The sequence below is a fragment of the Ambystoma mexicanum genome, chromosome 12, assembly GCF_040938575.1.
Source record: "Ambystoma mexicanum isolate Mex_15411 chromosome 12, UKY_AmexF1_1, whole genome shotgun sequence".
Classification (NCBI taxonomy): Eukaryota; Metazoa; Chordata; class Amphibia; order Caudata; family Ambystomatidae; genus Ambystoma; species Ambystoma mexicanum.
The window spans coordinates 1,100,425,714-1,100,445,150 of record NC_090936.1 but is presented as its reverse complement, the minus strand read 5'-3'; the positions used below and the strand labels follow the sequence as shown (position 1 = coordinate 1,100,445,150).

Sequence of the window (19,437 nt, the reverse complement as noted above, 5' to 3'; positions counted from 1 at the left end):
GCGCCGCCGATGCATTGGCTGACGTGATATGTGATGAACTTTTGGTCACAATGCAATCACTGCTTGCAATCCGTTCTTATTTGCCCTCATTGTTTGTTTATTTTCCTGTTCTTTTCTGCCTGGATGTGCTTCTGGCCTATACATAATTTGGTATTTACAACATTGCCGGTGTGTATCAATTACAGGCAACTTTATGTTATGGATATCACTATTGTTTGTTGGACACGGGCGCTGGGGGTCACTATGTGTTGAACTGTTTTTTAGACCTAAGAAATGTGGTGCTAAGCCCTGATAATGGAAAGCTGTGTGCAATATGGGCTGACTGTGCCACATTGGCTGACTGTGCAACATGGGCTGACTGTGCAATATGGAAATTCATACTGCTTCTGATTAAAATTTGAAACTGTTTTACTCAAAACATTGGCAAGTTTAAATGGAAGATGGTTTTATGAAAAGAGAACAATTGACAACAATTACTGAAAACTGTTGTAGCTCTTTTAGAAGAGCACACCGTGAGCGAACCATGGATTAGGACGTTTTCTTAGTGCTCATGTTTTGCCAATGGTCACTGCCTGACTTCTAGCAGCTGGAGGGAGTGAGCCATCAGGAAGATGGTGTGGGCAGCAAATGTGTTATGTGTGACTCTTGGAGCTCTGGAGAGCTCTGTGGCCAGGTAACAGGGCAACAGGTTGGGAGAGGAGGTCCCTTCTTTGTTTCTTTGGCACAAAGGTTGTTGAGGATAAGTCCTTTCTTTGTAGCTGTGACTCTAATTGAGGAGAAGTCCATTGTTCTGTGATGCAGAATGATGATCATGGGATGGCCCTAATGAATGGATCAAGGGAGAAGGGAGAGGTTTGCCCCATGCAGGAATGCGAGAAACCAAATGCTCGAGTCACGGGATTGCCAGCCAATCACGATCTTATGGAGCCAATGTGAAGCGGAGCCAGATGGATGCAATGGAAGAGGCAGTGGGGAAGTGCTCAATGTGGACCTCATGGAGAGGGCCATCCAGTCATAAATCGGTGGCGCCCATGCAGAGTGGAGTGAAATGATGCCAGGGCACAGGTACTGAGGAAGTGTTCGATGGCAGCCTCCTGTGAGGTTAAGGGGCTAACCAAATCAAGATTCATCAGGACTCATGCCAAGCAGAGAAAGATGGGTGCATGGGTGCAAGAAGGGAGGAAGTGCTCGGTGAGGGCTTCCTCTGAGCTCGAAGGGGCACAGGTGCAGCCTATTAAGTTCCAGTGAGGTCTAATCCAGGAGAAAGATGGACCTTAGAGCATTCAGTCCTCGTCAACATGGTAGTTGCGGTTATGGTGGGACTGGACCACAATCAAATTTGGTGGATGGATAAGCACAGTCAATGTGATCAGGTCTCAGGGAGGGCTGAACTAAGATTGCCTTATGTACACACAGCATTTGTAGAGCATAAGCCTAGCTAACAAACAACGGAGCACTGCAAAACAGGGGTGGATCATTCAAGTGAAGCTCGGAGCCGCAAAGTGGCCGTTCACCTTGCAAATTGAGGAACTTCACGGGTTTCCACGTTGGTATGGTGGCCTTGTGTGCCACAGTGCCGGCACATCGAAGGAAAAAGCCTGAAAATACTATCTTCATTCCAAAGGTTTCTCCAGTCTTACAGTTTTGCAGCTTCCTGAATTGTGCCAGCCTCCGGCGATCTCAGGGTTTACAGCTAAGCAAGGCAGCACTTTAGTTGATACAGCGGTATATGTGACGCAGTGGTTTTGTAAATGATCCAGAGTGTTGGCAACCAGAGTAACTCCCTCATTGTGGGGGAGATAATGTGGAATTTTCTGATGTTTGGTGATTAGTCTGGCTTTGGCGTGATGCACCACTTTGAGTGGTGTGAGAGATGCCCGAAAGGAGTCTGCTCCTCCTAATTAAGTGTGATATTATAAGGGACTGAACTGCTGTCCTAAATTCAGAATGTGGCAGGAAGGCTTTTTTTTATGCAACAGCGTTAGTTGGCACCATGCCCTGTGGGATTTGTGGGTGATGGGGTGTTTAAAGCAAAGGGCGTGGTCAACGATAAAGCCTAATGATTTGTTGCTTAGGCTAGCTTCAGCACGAGCCCTTTGGGGTCCATATTGGATAACCATGATTGGATGAGCGTTTGAGGTGCAGGATTGCAAGGAAGCGCAAACATGGTTTTGGTGGGGATGAGTTATGTTCATGTGCTTGACATGCATTATTGAATGCGTGCCGCATTTCAGCCATGCAATGTGCTCAGCGCGACTAGTCTTCTGGTATAAGTATAGGCCATCTCTGAATTGCTGCTCAGAGATGCCGTGGTCATTGAGGAGGTCACCTATAGGCCTCATGTAGAGGTCTGACATCACTGGTGATCGAATGGAGCCTTGGGGGACTCCACAATTGAATGGGCCTTAAGTTTCCCACCTGGGCTACCCAGTGCCTGCCCAATATTTAGCAAGCAAACCAGGTGAGTATAGTGGTTGTGCATCCCATTCGTGTGGAGCGAGTGTGAGAAGTGCTGAGTGATCCACGGCATCGAATGGCAATGGTTTCTGTACCACAAGGGCTTCTTTTAAACAGCAAACAAATTAAGTTGGGTGTTAACATGTTTTATACAATGCTGATTAAATAATCTCAAGTTTTACTTTTAATATTTCAGAAACTACAGACCCGCCCTCTGCAACTCCAACATCAGCAACTACGCCCTCTACAATCTCCTACACATGGATAGTAGGTATGCATCCACTTCACCCAACTCTTCTTCTCTATGAGTGGCCCAGGGCGACAGAACCTGCTACACCTACCATGGAAGTCATTGGTCGGCTGCTGGCCAAAGCCCTCCCATCTCTGAGCTGGTTGGCCCAGGCCTATTGGCCTATTAGGCCCTATCTCGCTGCCTGCCCAGAAAGTTCAAAAAGTGGGTGTCCCATTTAACGCAGAATTGGCCTTTGAACCTCAAACCAAAAACGCCTCATACACCTGCGCCTCTTCGTTTGAGCCTCCCTCTCCCCTTCTCACATGCTCAGCGTAGTATTGCCACGCCTGGCCTACCTCCCCTTTCAGATTCTGGGCAACCCGCTGAGAGCAAGGAACTATGGGGCTCCACTTGAGATTAAACAACCCCATCATCTCTGCCTTACCACAACACTGGCTACCTATCAAGCAATGCAATTCGTACAAACAGATGTATTTGATAGACCAAGACAACTGGGCACCACCCTCAATTAAATAAACTATTGCGCCACTGTCAGACCACTGGGGAACTTCAATTTTGTTTGCACAATGCTCTGTCTGCTAACTGTACACATGCTTTGGAATGAGATGCGTCCCTCAGCCCTCAACAACAGGAACTCTACCATCAATTTACATCAGTTTCTCTCTGTCAATCATAGTCCTACTGTCCCAACACATGCAATGTTGTGACCCAGCCCACTGGATCCAGGGTGCTCTAGAAAAGCCTTAGCACACACGTATACATATAAGGCAGCGATGCATAGGAGACCATAGAAAAGGCTGACGGTCTTCATGTAAGGTTTTCAACGCAAAGCATTGTGGGTCTCCAGGGGCAAAATAGGAAACGTCTCATTCACCTCTGCAGCAAGCGGATCTGTTATCCATATTGACCAGTAAAGACCTGCACTAGTATTCATGCAGGCCTACAGCACAATGGAATTATCGAGGGTGCTCGACTGATCTGGAGTCAGGGGTCATAGCAATGTAGCATCCTTTTTTCCAGTGAGAACAGTTATTTATAAACAAATGCATCAAAGTTGAGGATCCACCCTGGAACTGAGAATACACGCATGTCCGGATCACTTGAAATGCCCTGATGCTGAATTTGTAATTCTGGGTAATTTAGCACCAACGTATGTACTGACCGAAGAAAAGATTGTTTTGCACTGGCTCTACGGTTCGAATATCGATTCAAAATTACCTGGCCCTGGGGAAAAAATGTGATCCATCAGATCGGACTCATTATGAGTTGGGCGATATTCCGGTGGTAAATCTGTCAGAAAACCGCACAATGGAATTACTGTTACCGCCACTTGGTCCCGCAGAATTACTGCCAGATTACAAGTGCCGGTGGTGGGGTAATCCCCATTTTTGGAGAGTCCATTGGGCTTTATGGGGCATTTTTGCAGAATTACTGCCGGCGGAATTATTGCTGTGTTAATTTCACTGATTGTGCCGATGTTTTACGGAAAGTGGGAGGATGTACCTCCAGCATGCTGCTGGAGGTAAATCCTCCACTCCAGGGCCATATTCGTAGCATGGCGGAGTGAGAAAAGTGGTGGTAATTTCTTTACCGCCAATTTATTTCCTGCACCACCATACTCAGAATGAGCCTTGTGTTTGCATCAGGTGATGATCAGGTTTAAATGGTTTTTAGCTTGGGTAATGACTTTAAGCCAAATGGGTTTGGGTATCTATGATAGTTCGAAAACTATTGCAGTCCAGAAACACAGAGATGCAGTTGAGACACCTGACAAGTGTAGCAGCACATACATGATAATGTGCAACTTCTTAGTATAGGACATAGACCTCCTGACTGAGTAAATAGTGCGCTCCAATGGGTGAGACTCTGGGCCTCATTACACGGATGGCGGAGAACCATTAGCGCCATGGTTCATGCCGGTAAAATACCGGCACCGCCTTGGCGGAAAGGGGAATTACCGCCCCATTCCAAGGTTGGCGGGGCGGTAATTCCCCCTTCCACCATTGCCCTTCCCCATTCCCATTTTTGGCCCATAGGGCTCGATGGGAATGGGGAAGGCGCTAATTACGGTACCACAAATTGCGGTACCGTAATTAGCTCCCTGGGTCCCTTTGCGGGTTGGTTTTTAACGCCTGCAAAAAGCAGGCGTTAAATCCCCCAACCCGCAAAGGGACCTCGTAGTAAGGCGGTAAGGATTTACCGGTACCAGTATTTTACCGGTACCGATAAATCCTTACCGCCATCCGTGTAATGAGGCCCTATGATTGGAAGGCCCTTGGCAGAGCAAACTGAGCTGCAAATATGACTACCTTATTAACTACCCGTTAAAGCTTTAATGGGAACACATGGCACGCAAGGCCACAGGTAACCAATGAACAATTTCCAAGTTCTTAGTTACCATTTGAAAGCATCCATTTGCTTTAGTGTGGAAGAAATGTTCTCCATACAAAAGCATGACCAGATACAATAATATTGCATGCAGTAATATGACAAGTGGTACCATGGCAATTCCCCATGGGCCCAGGTGGGCATACAAAATGGGGAATAACTGAAGGGTCTACGTGACTCAGAATCATGTGGACCCTTCTATTTACCACATGCTTACTGCATGCGCTAATGGTAATTCTATTTTAGGGTATTTCCAAAGGTAGTACCGCCAAAGTCTTAATGAGGTCCTAATTACTTTATGTAATAGTGAATGTGGTTTCATTTTGTGGGTTGTTATTTTACTCATCAAAACAGGATTTTTATTTACTTCCGGGAAGAGGCTCTGTTCTTGGGTTACCAATTTCAGGGCATGAGTAACTGGTTTGTTCGGAAGCATGATATGTGGGTCAGCTGGCATAATGATGCATTCTTTGGGTACCATATTTACGGTTCTCTGTTGTGTATTCACGTGCAGACATCCCCAAGATACAGCACTCAATTGCTTAATTTCATGTAATAGTGTGTCTATTATTGGGTGCTGCTGGGCAAGGGCATTGCCTTATACTCACATCTATCTAGATAGCCCTAAGACAACACATTGAATTGCATTTTGTATACTGTGAGGGGTCAGAAATGAATGTCCGACACAAAGTTGGCATGTTTTCGTTAAAGACATTTATTAACATAAACTGGTTGGTAAAATGACTCCCTGACCGTGCTCTAAGGAGAAGCTCCCTACCTAAAACCACAAACTAAGGTTCTGGCTGTGCTAGGATTTCAAAATCAAAAATGTCTGTGTGTCCACATGTTCTATCCTGACTTTCACACTACAAACCAAATAATAAGATGAAAAGGGAAATGTCTTTAACCTGGTGATTGTAAAAAGTGGTCATAAATGAAAATAGAACAGCTCCAACACAAATGTTATCCAAGGTAACAGCACCTTGGTTCCAGAGGATGACCTCCTTCCCCTGGATTCTTCAATGCTACGTCAATGATTCTTGGTGTAACATGTCTTTGTGTCTTTCTTGGCCCACAACAATCCTGTTAGTTACAATGGCCCTCATTACGACCCTGGCGGAGATCCATGGTGCAATTTGCACCATGGACCATGGCGCAGAGCTGCCAACTCCGCCATGGGGGTTGGCGGACTTACTGCCCCATTCCGACCTTGGCGGGGCGGTAAGTCCCCAATCCCCATTTACCCTTCCCCATTCCCATTTTTGCCCCATAGGGTATAATGGGAGTGGGGAAGGCGTTAATTACGCCACCGTAAATTACGGTGGCGTAATTAACAACAAGTCCCGTAGCGCCATGGATTTTTCCGCCTGCAAAAAGCAGGCGTAAAAATCACCATGGCGATACGGGAAGTCGTAATCTGGCGGAGAGGTACGCCATGCATTACGCTGGCGTAAACCCCTCTCCGCCAGGGTCGTAATGAGGGCCAATGTCACTTATCATTGTTGATCCTTCTTTCAAAAGGTTACTTCTGGGTTCAACAAACACAGTCCTTTTTTTCGGGACTTCCTGTAGATTTGCATCTGCCTGGTATACTCCCCTGCCAGGACTCTTTATGCACTTGCAATTGCCTGGTGTACTCCCCTGGCAGGACTTCTTCTGCACTTCCAACGGCCTGATATAATCACCTGCCAGGAAATCTTATTTTCATAGCAAACAGTCTCTTTTACATCCACGATTGCATTTATCTTCATTGGTTCTGTATATCTGATTGTTTCAATGTTCGTTTTAAGTTTCCCCCTTATCAGCATTCCATGCACTCATATATGGCTGGGGGTTGTGCTTGCAATATGCTTTGTTACCTTGACAATAGTTGTTTTACTGTTTCTGTCTCTGTGGCTCTCATGCTTATAAACTGTGTTTGGCGCGGTCGCAGAAACATCCTGGGGTCCCCGCTTTGTTTGGGTTGACTCACCGGCTCTGTGTGGCATCTTCGGTCCTGCTCACACTTACGTGGCATAGATTTGCCACCTGCTTTCCACTGTGGCCTGCTTCCACATCTTTCCGGTTTCTCTCACGACACTGCTTCTGCACACCTGCCTTCCTTCAGGTCCTGTTAAGTGTAATGTTGTTTCCGCCAGCTGGGAACAGCCAGGAATCCTCCCTTGGTTTTGGCAGTTCCTGCTCGTGAAATTTTCCTTTTCCTCTTTGCTGGCGAGCCACTTGACTCCGCCACGCTGGTTTTTGCTTCCACATGCCTCAGAGAACGATGCAATGTCTTCTTCTGAATAGCAGCCTCCAATAGTTTGTTTTCCATCTTTAAATGCCAGCGTACAGGTGCCTGCTGAAAACAACTAGCACGCTCATTGAGCATGAGGCTCCTTCTGCTCTGCATTGTTCCCTTCTTCCTCCTCGTCCCAGTACTTAGGTGGTTGTGGCAATTGGAGTTCACTGAGGTTAACTGATGCAGATTACTTGGGAAGTCATTCTCAATGGTTCAGTATGACAAGCCAGTACCATATAAAGGGGAATTAGAACTGCAAACAGTATTCTTGGAGCTTTTACTTTTTAGACTAGGAATGGGAATTTGACCAAAAATACTTTGGGAAAAGGTTTCTCTGTGTTCCCTAAAGGGGGGAATAGAGGCATGACAGTAAGCCAATAGGGTATGGGGTATCGGTGGGTTTTCTTCATGGGAAAATGGGGGATACCATGCCTCATCCCATGAAGCCATGACATCTAACTGGTAGCTGGCTCCTCCTTCATATGGCTGCCCTAAGGGTCAGGTTCAGTAGCAGCTGCCATACTCTGGCCACATGAGAGGAGGTTACCGCTGGGGAATCTGTGATGACTCCATTGGATTCATCACAATGCGCTACTGGGTTTCATTTCTAGGCATTCCTGTGAAAGTGCATTGTGCCTCTTCCTGAGTTTGGTGGTATTTCAGCAGTAAATCTGCTGAATTGCCACCAGAATCAGTCACTGTCACCGCCACTAGATCCCACGGGTTTACCATGGGATTACAAGGGGTGGTACCATGGTGTAATTCCCAATTTTTGCAGTCCATGGTGATTTTTGGCCGAAGAATTCACCCCAGAAATAAGCTAGAAAACCTGATCTATTGCAGCAAACCACCTTCACTTACCTGAAAACCATGTGATGATATTGCCAACCATTTTAGAATCAAAGTGCTAAACATACAGCAAGCCATGGACCCAGCAATAAGCAACGGAATTGGAAGCAACATGCAAACTCTAGTCAATGACATTCATCCTACAACCCACGGATGAACACTTTAAAACAATATCTGAGCCAGACCACAAAATTGGTGAAACTTAGCTGCAAAGCCGGCTGTCTGATTGATCCTGCCCCCCAAACAGCTATACAGAGATCCTTTAACAAGCAAACATTTGCTTTCTACTTTGATAAATTAATTAACTGCTGGCTCAAAGCAGGAATTTTACTAAAAGCTTTCAACAAGCTTCAAGATGTTGTCTATGTCACACCACTTCTAAAAAACAGCACTGGAGACCCAGAAGACCCCTCCAAATTGCATCCTATACCAGACATACCTTATGCAGCCAAATGTCTATATAACTACATATACAGCCACATCTCGGGGTGTTTAGGGTCTAATAACTTACTAGATTGTTCATATGTCAGTTTTACACTGAAAGGCACCAAATCACCAATAGTTTCCATTTGGAATAACATCAAAATTGCAGCAAGCAACAAAACCTGTGCACTAATACTCCTCAACATCTCAGTGGACGTCAACACCGTTAACCACCTTAAACAAATCAGAAGGCTTGAAAAATATGTACTCTATAACACAACTTTACAATTGATGAAATCATTCCTAACAGACAGAACAGAAACCAACGGCGCTCCTCCCCATTTCAGTTCAAACCCATGACCTGTGGAGTTCCCCAACGATCAAACCTGTCACCGCTCCTCTTCTACATCTATATGACCCCTTTGATGAAGATCATAAAATCTTGTGGCCTCCCCTGTTACAACTATGCAGATGACACACAAAGTATATACAAAATGACCAACGAAAGAAACTCCAACACTTCCCTCAGCAAACAAGTGAATGGATGAGGGCCAACTACCAAAAACTCAGTACAGACAAAATGAAAATCAAGATAGTCTCACTTCACACTGCACCTGAAACTCCTCCTTTATGGCCTTTGGAAATGGGTAACTGCCCTAAACCATCTACAGTGATCAAGAACTCGGGCATAGTAATTAAGCAATAGACCCCGAGCGGGGGTGGGGGGGCATTACCACTTCAGGTAATGCCCCGGGGCCCATAGTTACAGGCCTTAACGAAGGCACCAGGGCATTACCTGAAGTGGTAATGCCCCCCTCCTGCGAGGGGCCTATTCGTATTAGTGCCCTGGCCCGTAGGACCGGGGCACTAAGAGCATTCTTTTTTAAATGTTTTAAAAAAAAGGCCACCAGGGAAGGGAAAACGAAGTACATTTTCCCTTTCAATGGCCGTCATTCAAAATGAATGGAAAAAGGCAAAGAGACAAAATGGCCAACATGGAAAGGGAGGAGGGACTACAAGTAGTCCCTCCTCCCTTTCCATTGTGGCCATTCAAAAATAGGGAAAATGTAAACAAAGAAAATGGCCCCCATGGAAATGAGAGAAAGGGGTCTCCAGGAATCCATATATTCCATGGTCACCAGTATTTTTGTTACCACCGGCAGTAATGTCTTGCCTTTCATGTATCTGTACTGTTCATGGTAACGAAGGACAAAGCGTTGTGTTACCTATATTTTTAACCAACAGTGGTAATCTACTGGCAGATATATTTCTGGCTTACTATTGTGTTATTCGCACTCGCCAACCACTGACACTGTGTTTCTTCCCTCCTTAGGCAGCATCGCCTCTATGGCCATTATTTGTCTTTCTAACGCATGAATATGCCAGAGGATAACACAGTAAGTAGATTTTCACTAAGCAATTGTTCGATTATTCTGGACCATACTCGAAGTTGGGGCTCCAGGTCAATCACGACACGTGCCACGGGGAACTGGGTGCTTTGGTTCCCACTGAGATGATTGTGCATCAGCCCCCTGCATGTTACTGCATGTGAGTTATTCAGGGCTCATCGGCCTTAACCTACATGGTATTATCATTGCTGTGACTTTTGTGTTTTATGGTATGATATGATAGGTTATTCATAACGTGTGTAATACCCAGTGCGGACTCGGGGATCAAACCTGTGGTGCTCCTTGTCGTCTTGCTTCCAAGGCGAGCACGTTGCCCCTGAGCTATCCTCCCTCCCGAGACATCTTTCTAGCAAATAGTCTGGGCAGGCTGTTCTTATGTTTGTCCTGCTATGATCCCCATTAATGTAATCTACCTTGTTTGTTCTGTCCCTGCTTTTGTAATTTATATTACGATTCTTACCTTTTCTTATGTCTTTTTTCATTTTGTATGTTATCTTCTGTGCAGTGACTATGTAATTTTCTAGTTTTGACTATTAGGTAGACTATTGGCATACAAAGCAAAGGAATGACAGAGATGATGTGTGATGAGCAACACACAGGCTGCTGCTGGTTTTCGGTTATGTGCCTACCCACATCACGCCCATTACCACGACATCTGTTTATAAATCCCCACCCCTCACCACTCATCGATGTCCTAACTGTGCAGGGGGTCACCACAACATGTTGCAGTAAAAATAACAAAAGTTGTCAAAAAAGGAGTGTACTGTGAGCAAGAAGTAACACAGTTTTTTCAGGGCCCAGACACAGCTGGGACAGCAATTTCAAACAGAGCACGGAACAGAACTGCAGGAAAAGCCACTGTCAAAGTAACACCCCTAAATCAAAGGTTTTTTATAACAAAGTAAACTAATCAGGATTAGTACTTTTGCAACAGGATAACTGTTTCTGCACATAGCTGATTGGTAAACACACATCAACCCTTATACATGAAAAGATTGTCCAAATATGTACACGGTCCGGGATCAATTTGTAGTACCGAGTTTTGTCAATATTGTCTCAATACTAAAAATCTCTCAGTGTGAATTGCCCTAATTGCAATATGGGAGACTGTTCCAAGTGAATTTGAGTCTGAAGACAAGGCCATAAAGACTGAAACAATGGATTGACATAAACTCGTAAGGTGAAGTTCCACCAAACTAGATCTAACGTTCACAGAGACAGTGTTATATTGGAGGCTTAATTGGTTTTAATTGGCTTAATTGTTTTAATCTGTTTCTTGAGTTTGTAAACATGAAATGATTTGTACTGGAAATATTGTACTTGATCTACTTGTTTTAATCTTTCTTTTCATGTGAAAAGTTCCCTTTGGAACTAACACATATTAATAAATAAAAAAATAAAAAGTAAAGGCCTCATTATGAGTTTGGCAGTAATTACTGACAAACTATGATACTATTACTGTCATCCTGTCTCGTTGATTTATAGTGTTTTTATGAGCAGTGGTAATGCAGTGTTAGTCTCGACTTAGGGAGTCCATAGGACCCCATGAGTATTTTGGCAAATTTACTGTGATCAGAAATTTCGCAGCAGTAAACACACTGATTTTTGGCCCTGAACTGGCGAAATTATCTACAGCACCTTGTAAAATGTAAATCCTTTACTTCAAGGCCAAAAGTATCATACAGCAGTACAGTACAAATGGTGGTAGCGGAATTTCCACCACTTTTTTACCACACGGATGACCTTGTATTTAGTCCCAAGTCATTATATAAAAAAGCATTTTGAAGGTGCATGGAAAGAGCACTTCTGACCGTGTGTATGCTCCACGCTAAGTGATAAAAGCGGGAATAATAGCATTGCACAACATTCTTTTGTGATTGTGCACAAAAAGAGTGCCTGTTTATTTTCTGCCATTTGTACAGGTTACCTAATTGTCAAATAAAGTACATGTGGGCAGCTGGATCCAGTAGAAGACAAATGAAATATCCCACCTTAATGTAACTATCCACTGCTGTCTCGTTCTTTTTGCCTGACGGCAGGGTGCAATGATATAAAGTTTGGAAGATTATTTAGAAATAGTTTCTACTGGATTAAGATTAAGTTGCTCAGAGATGAGAGTCTGTACATTTGCTGAATTATTGCCAAGAAAGGTCTAGGACTGTTATTTCATAGGGTAAAATCTATAATTAAAACCCATGTGTTACACCTGAATCCAGTAGAAACCATGTCTTAGATATGAATTGGAAGGTTCACTAGAATGAGCTACTCACAAATGGAATTGTAGAACTTGGGATATCCTCTGCCCCAGCCAGAGTATTCCATCTCAGGTTTTTCTCTTGAGGAAAGGGTATGTGCTTGGCTATTCTCCTTGTCTATTGCCAAATGGTTTTTACTGGATCCACTTGTTGACATATGTTTTTTTTTCTGACAGACCATCTTTACAGGGCCTATACTTTGAAAAACGATCGGCTTTGCGAATGCTTCTTTCTTGTTTATGTAGACTTGCGTACGGTGGTCACTGGTTTACGAGCAGTCAGTTTTGACAATTAAGTGGACTGAGGTGCAAAGTGAAAGTGGTATGCCCAGGATCACACAGTTTTGGTAACGCAGGGAACCAGCTCTCCAGGTTTAAAATTACACACATCTGTCTTCAACAATTCGACACAAGTATGAAGTGTCAAAATAAATTGTTATGTCAAGCAAACTTACCAGCCCCCCGCCCCCAAATCTTGACTGTACATTGGGTAAAAATGACTAGCATTACTTGAATTTCTCAAGTTGGGGAATGCAACATATTTGTCATCTTATCTGGCACGGATCCCCCCCGCCCTCCATGAAATCTCACCTCCCTCCAAACGGGGTACTCTAATAATGTGTTTCACTTCTTAATCAAAGAACCCAGAGGGAACATGACAAGAGAATTCCCACCACCCCAGACCCACACAGGGAAGCCCACTATGCAGGAGTGTTGCAACGCTGGTGGCTGAGGGTGAGCATCCCTAGTACTACAAGATAAAGATGCTGTATAGGTGCATGTTTCACGATCATTGTGTTAACCTCTTTCTAAATCTGTTCTTATCTTTATGTCACTGGTTTGTTTTTTGTTGGAAGTGATATTGGAAATGAGGGTATTTTGTGTTGCATTGTTGTATAGTTTTTTTGGTTTAACACTGAAATAAAGTTCACATTGATTGATCGATTGATTGATTGAAATCAACAAATGAATGTGAGGGGAGGACGGATTAGCAGCTCCACGTGCCTTGCTTGCACAGGAGTATAGCCCAAGGCTGTCAGGTTTGAAAAGAAAAAAACAAAAAGCAAATGTATTGGAGGGGGGAAAGGTACTCACAGCTCACGACACCTTGAGTGGCTAAGGCAGGCCCTGGCTCTGTGATTTACAAGCTGGCGTTCCTGCAAGCGTGGCCCTCACCAGGAGAGGTGGGGGGAGTAATTCACAGATGGAACTCATTACGAGGTTGGAGGTAGCCTTACCGGTAAGAGCGGCAAGGCTACCTCCAAACCGGCATGAAAGTCCAGCACCCGCAAATGGGAAATTACCGGGGTGTTCTGTACCTGCCGGACCCAGTCATTGCCCTTTCGCGGGTGCCGGTTCCGGCCCCATAGGGCTCAATGGGAATGGGGATACCTGTAGCACCGGCACGGTTCATAACGGTGCCTGTGCTACAGGCATGCTGTGCTCTCGGGGGCCTTTCATTCTGCCAGGGAAGGCCTGGTGGAATTAAAGGCACCTGCGGCACAGCTCGGAGTTTGCCAGTCTGGTAACAACGGTACCGGCAAACATACCGGTACCGTTGTTACCGGACCGGCAACCTCGTAATGAGGCCCTATTTCTTAAGAAGAGGTCTGCATGCGCACCAAATCCGGTAAGAATGGTACACATATGTCGCCAAAACATGTCTGCCATGTTTTTCAAGTGGATTTGATGTCCCATAGCTGTACACAGACGTTAGTGCCTGTGGACTACACCAGGATGTGCCCAGACATCAAATGTGCACAGATAACCCTGTTAGAGGTGCCATCGTCGCTTCGTCAACATTGGTGGGCTACGAAAGTTGCTGGAGATCACAAAGTGAAGGTAGCTGTTTTTTTGGACTAATCAAGTTTTTTGTTAGTTTTTTTGTGTGATAAAGTTTGCACTCTGTTCGGAATGCGTGACCTTCCCTGGCGGACATGGAAAGGGACACTGCTCATCAGCAGAGACGGATCTAGGCCCACATTGGGTGAGGCATGCATATAGACCAACATTATCCATTCCATTGGGGAGTTGCTAGTCCAGTCCTGGTTTTAACTTTGCATTCTGTGAGAGAGCGAGTAACTGCTGGTGCGGCTTGACGCGCGGTCCGACGCAATCTAACGTGAGAGCGTAGGAGCGGCTGTGAGTGCTGAGTCCGCTCCTCTAACGCCGCACAGCCGGAAGCGGCGATCGGCGGTGCTCGCTGGAGCTCAGCGAGACGCGGAATGAAGGACGAGATTGCACGGACCATCGAGGAGCCGAGGAAAGGCCCGGGTCGGAACGTGAGGAGGTAAAGACCCAAGGGTGAGGTGTAAGGCGAGGTGTGAGGCGAGTGCGGTAAAGGGGAGAAATTGCGAGTGGCGAGCTGAGAGCCGGGGGATAGTGATCTCCCCCTCCGCCTTGCAACACCTATCCCCTCCCGCAACGCCTATCCCCTCCCGGGTGAGCGAATGAGCAGGAGGCCTCACGCGGGGAGATTGAGGCGTGCAGGGCTGACTTGGCAGCCCAAAAGTGAGAAGCGAGTTTGGAGCCAGAAGAACGAAAGCACGCGGAAGCTAGCCGCGCCGTGTACAGCCGTGGAATTTCTTCCCCTGCTGTAAAACAGCGCGGCGCGGCACGGTGGCTCCCTGTGGCTTCTTGTGACACTTATTGAAGTGGGCTTGTAGTGGACCCTGAGAAAAAGGGGAACTGTGAACTTCTACCGGAGACTGCGGGCTGTAGCCTTTGATCCGGGCTTGCAATTTTTACCGGAGACTGCGGGCTGTAGCCTTTGATCCGGGCCTACAAGTCTCCTGGGTCATTATACCGGTGGGGGGGATACCAGTAAAAGTTGGGGAACTCTACATAGTCACCTCACCAGGGCAGTTCTAGAGGTAAAACTTTTCCTGGCCTCTAGTAGCAGCCCTTACTATCTTACCTGCCTGGACTAACCTGCACCTTCGGGAAATAAACTCTTGAAGTGAAGTGAGCCTTAACGTAGACATGCAGCGGGGAAGAAGAGCACCCCATTCGATTTATAATCTACGTAAAAATAAATCTCAACCCATAAAGGAACCTAAGGAATCCCACAAGAAAGGGGGCAAATCCAAAAAGAATGCCAAATATGCTATCCCAGTGGCGCAAGGGGCTATAACTGAGTTCTTTCCTGTGAACCCTCCCCCGGCCACAAATTCCACTGTAATTGAGGAAACACCGGCACCGATAGAGAGTGGCGGCATTTCCTTAAATACCTCCAATTTCGACGACATTGACAATAATTCCCTCTTAGACCTTTGTCTAACGATACAGAGAGGGATGCGAACACAAACGCCCCTGAGGTCACCCAGTGGCATAACACCATTAAAAGAAAACAGCATGAATAGTGTCTCGGGGGTGCATACCGGTGGGGGAATTAGCGGATGTCTGTCTGCTTCTCCAAATCTGGTAATGGTGTCAATGGAGGACAAACCGGATAATGTGATGGAAGATAATATCGAATCACAGCCAAGCTCATTACAGATAACTGAGCTACAATCATCGGTGGCTGCTCTTCAATTTGCCCTCAAAATACTCCTACAAATGTCAGGGCGAATTTTGGCCAATACTAACACCATCACATTGGCTTTAGAGCAAAAGGATCTCCTCCGAGAAGAGGCAGAAATGAATCTATCTGATGCCTTACAGACAGTCGAGGAGATTGAAGAACAGGAAGATGTGGTAGAGGGGGGTGAAGCACAATATGTGCCCAATAGTGATAGCATAATTGAGGAAATCCCTGTGGAGGCTGACGATCCAGAGCATGAGCTAAGCCCCCGGTGCCCTCCCTCACGGAAACAACGAAGACTGGCAAAAAAGGCACTTAAAAACAAGTCAGCTGCAAAAGGGGCCCAACCACCTATAACAGTGCCCAAGCCGGCACCTGAGACCCGCTCAAAAAAGGCCAGGAAAAGACTGGTGAGAGCAGCTCAAAGGGCGGCAAAGGCTAAGGGACCATTAATAGACTGGCTGATACCGGAAGAGAAGACAATGGGAATGGACCCAGATGATGATTCAGTTATGACCTTTGAGCCCTGAGTTGGAAACCAGTATACATATGCAGCCGGAGCCTCCCCCTGAAATACGGGCGGTGGAAGAACCTACCAAGCCTTTGCCATTGGACCAGAAGAAGGAAGTGAAGGACATAAATACGACCCGTATTTGTTTCATTAAGAATTTGTACCCAAGCGGCAAAAATCCCTGGTTATCACGCTCGGAACTATTAACAAGATTATATCATATACCTCAACTTCGTGTCCTAAAATCTGAGGACTTTTTATTTGTAGAACCCCTGTCGGGCCCCAACCCTAATGTTTCTGCCTTACATTGCATTTTTCCGACTATGGCGCAACTCATCAGAAAATACAAAGAAGATCTGAATGCAGTGGACATTGACATTGATGTGGACCCGCTGGAGAAGGTACCCTCGGATCAACCAGAGGACACTATGGTAACAGCCCCTGTGGCTAATGTGCTCAAATCGAGACTAGGGGACAATCCTGCGTTAAAGGAAATACAGCAAGTCCTGAAGTCACTTTTAGAATCCATCCCGCAGCTGCTACAGAACCACTGATGTTTGTCTTTACTTTCTTGGAATTGCAGAGGCTTTTCCCATCTCTTGAGGCCGGAAGGCTCAGTAGACTTACTGTCCCAACATAGTTGTATATGTCTACAGGAGACATGGGGCCTCATTACGACCCAGGCGGTAAGGGGTTTACGGCGCCGTAAACAGCGCCGACCCTTACCGCCTGAGTACGAGGTCCCTTAGCGCCATGGCGAATTTAACACCTGCTTTTAGCAGGTGTTAAAATCCATGGCGCTAAGGGACCATGGAGTTAATTACGCCACCGTAATTTACGGTGGCGTAATTAACGCCTTCCCCACTCCCATTATGCCCTATGGGGCAAAAATGGGAATGGGGAAGGGTAAATGGGGATTGAGGACTTACCGCCCCGCCAAGGTCGGAATGGGGCGGTAAGTCCGCCAACCACCATGGCGTAAACATAGTTTACGCCATGGTGGTAAAGTCACGGCCCAGGCGGTAACTTACCGCCTGGGTCGTGATGAGGCCCATGGTCTCTCGACCCTTTACTGTTAGATGGTTTTGTTATACATCAAGCATTTGCTAAACGGGGCAGCAAGGGGCATCCATACGGTGGTTTACTCACGGGGGTATCGAACATGTTTATGTCCCGAAAGATTCAATGCAAATCTGAGGAGCTGCGATTGGCAGTAGAGGTTGAACATCATGAGGAAAATGGCTCGGGAAGGTTCCTTTTAATTAATCTGTATAACCCTCCAGGAGAATTGTTTCGGGACTCACTGCAAGAGGCAATACAAGATCTATTGTCTATATGGCTACTAAGAACGGGCAATGTTGCGGTGGTGGTTATGGGTGATTTTAATTGCCATATGACGGACGAGACTCTTATATCTTCTAACTCTGATCTCAATGAAAGATGTTGGATGTCCCATAGAAAGAGGGAGGCCGAAGAATTAGGCTGGCTGCAATTGTTTGAAGCCTGGGATATGGCTATGATTAATGGCCGTACTTCAGGAGATCGGCCGGGGAGACACACGTGGGCGAGTGGGACATACATGAGCACATTAGATTATATATTCATGTGCCCCGTAATGCAGAGCAGAGTAAGCGACATGATAGTCAAGCCTAATAAATGAAGCGATCATGCGTCGCTACAGTGTATATTTAGTATACCTAAATCATCTCCCTCCCCTGCTAACACGGGTACCATCCAAGCTAACCAGGCAGGATCTAGAATAGTGTGGTCTGAGAAGAACATAAGATTGGCCACAGAAGCTCTGGAATCCATCTTAGAGCGGGGCTCCTGTGACTTCAAACTTATGACGGCAAATGAAATTGAAGACTGGATATCGAGGTTCTCAGGTCAGCATGCCACGGCCAATAAAAAACATATGCTAAAAATTGGGGGTGCAATACTCCCCTTTAATAGGGAAATCAGGGATGCCAAGAGAGAGCTAAGAAAGTTAATCAGAGGCCTGAAACACATGAATTTATCGGGAGCTTTATACCGCGAAAAATTAAGAAATATCGAAAACCACTATAAAGCGAATATTAAGAACAATAAGACAACAGAGAAAAATACCAGATATCAGCAGCTGATACAAACGATTTGTACGAGAAATTCTCGTAGTATTTGGTTATTACTCAATGAGAATAGAGAGAAGGCAAAAGGCCCTTTAATTAACCCTATATGTGAGGAGACATGGGTAAAATTCCTACTAAGCCGAAATTCAGGGGGAGTGGAACCCATGAGCAGAGTATTGGAGAGGGCTCCTATCCATCCGCCTTTTGATATATCAGCTGAGGCAATTCTGAATAAAATAGCTACCCTCAAGTCCTCCAGAACCCCTGCCCCGAATGGCCTAGCTAATGTAGTGATTAAGAACCACCCTCTTTTTTGGGCCGAATTGTTCTCTTTATTATTCAATAAGGTCCTAGTGCAGGGGATAATCCCCCGGTCCTGGCAGACAGCGATTCTTATTCCTGTATTCAAAAAAAGGCAGCCGTTCTGATCCTAATAACTACAGGCTTCTATCCATGCTTGATATTTCAGGTAAACTTTTTGCCTCACTATTGCTTTGTGAGATGCAGAAATGGGTAGAAGATGCCAAAATACTCAGCAGATTCCAATGTGGCTTTAGACAGGATTTTTCCATCTCACATAACCTCTTGGTCATGGAAATACTTCGAACATGGGCACTTAGTAAGGGCCAGCCCCCGTTGTACGCTCTTTACATCGATTTCCAGGCCGCATTCGACTCCATCCCACGGGAGAGGTTATGGATTAAGCTAGAGAAATTGGGATGTCCGCCTGGGTTATTAAACTACCTTAGATTACTCCATCAAAATACTATGGTGCGCCTGAGGCTAGATCAGGACAGAAATATGACCAGAAATGTGTCCCAAGATAGGAGGTAAAGCAGGGATGTGTCACCGCCCCCCTTATTTATAACCTATATGTGTACGATATTCCTGCAGTATTAGCTGAGGTTGACAATTGCCCTCATAAAATTGGTGATGCATCGTGTGCTGTATTAGCATATGCGGACGATCTGGTTGTATTTG

The 19,437-nt window shown here is 45.7% G+C and overlaps 1 protein-coding gene across 4 annotated transcripts in view; it reads left to right on the top strand.

Moving 5' to 3' along the window:
* Positions 1 to 19,437, top strand: part of LOC138514280 (uncharacterized) — a 314,981-nt gene that overhangs the window by 278,705 nt on the left and 16,839 nt on the right. For all 4 annotated transcript variants that reach the window (XM_069629661.1, XM_069629659.1, XM_069629658.1 and 1 more), the window contains 2 exons: positions 2,654 to 2,728; positions 9,985 to 10,048. In XM_069629661.1, coding sequence (XP_069485762.1) covers positions 2,654 to 2,728; positions 9,985 to 10,028 — 119 coding nt within the window. In that variant the 3' untranslated portion in view covers positions 10,029 to 10,048. The remainder of the gene's footprint in view (positions 1 to 2,653; positions 2,729 to 9,984; positions 10,049 to 19,437) is intronic.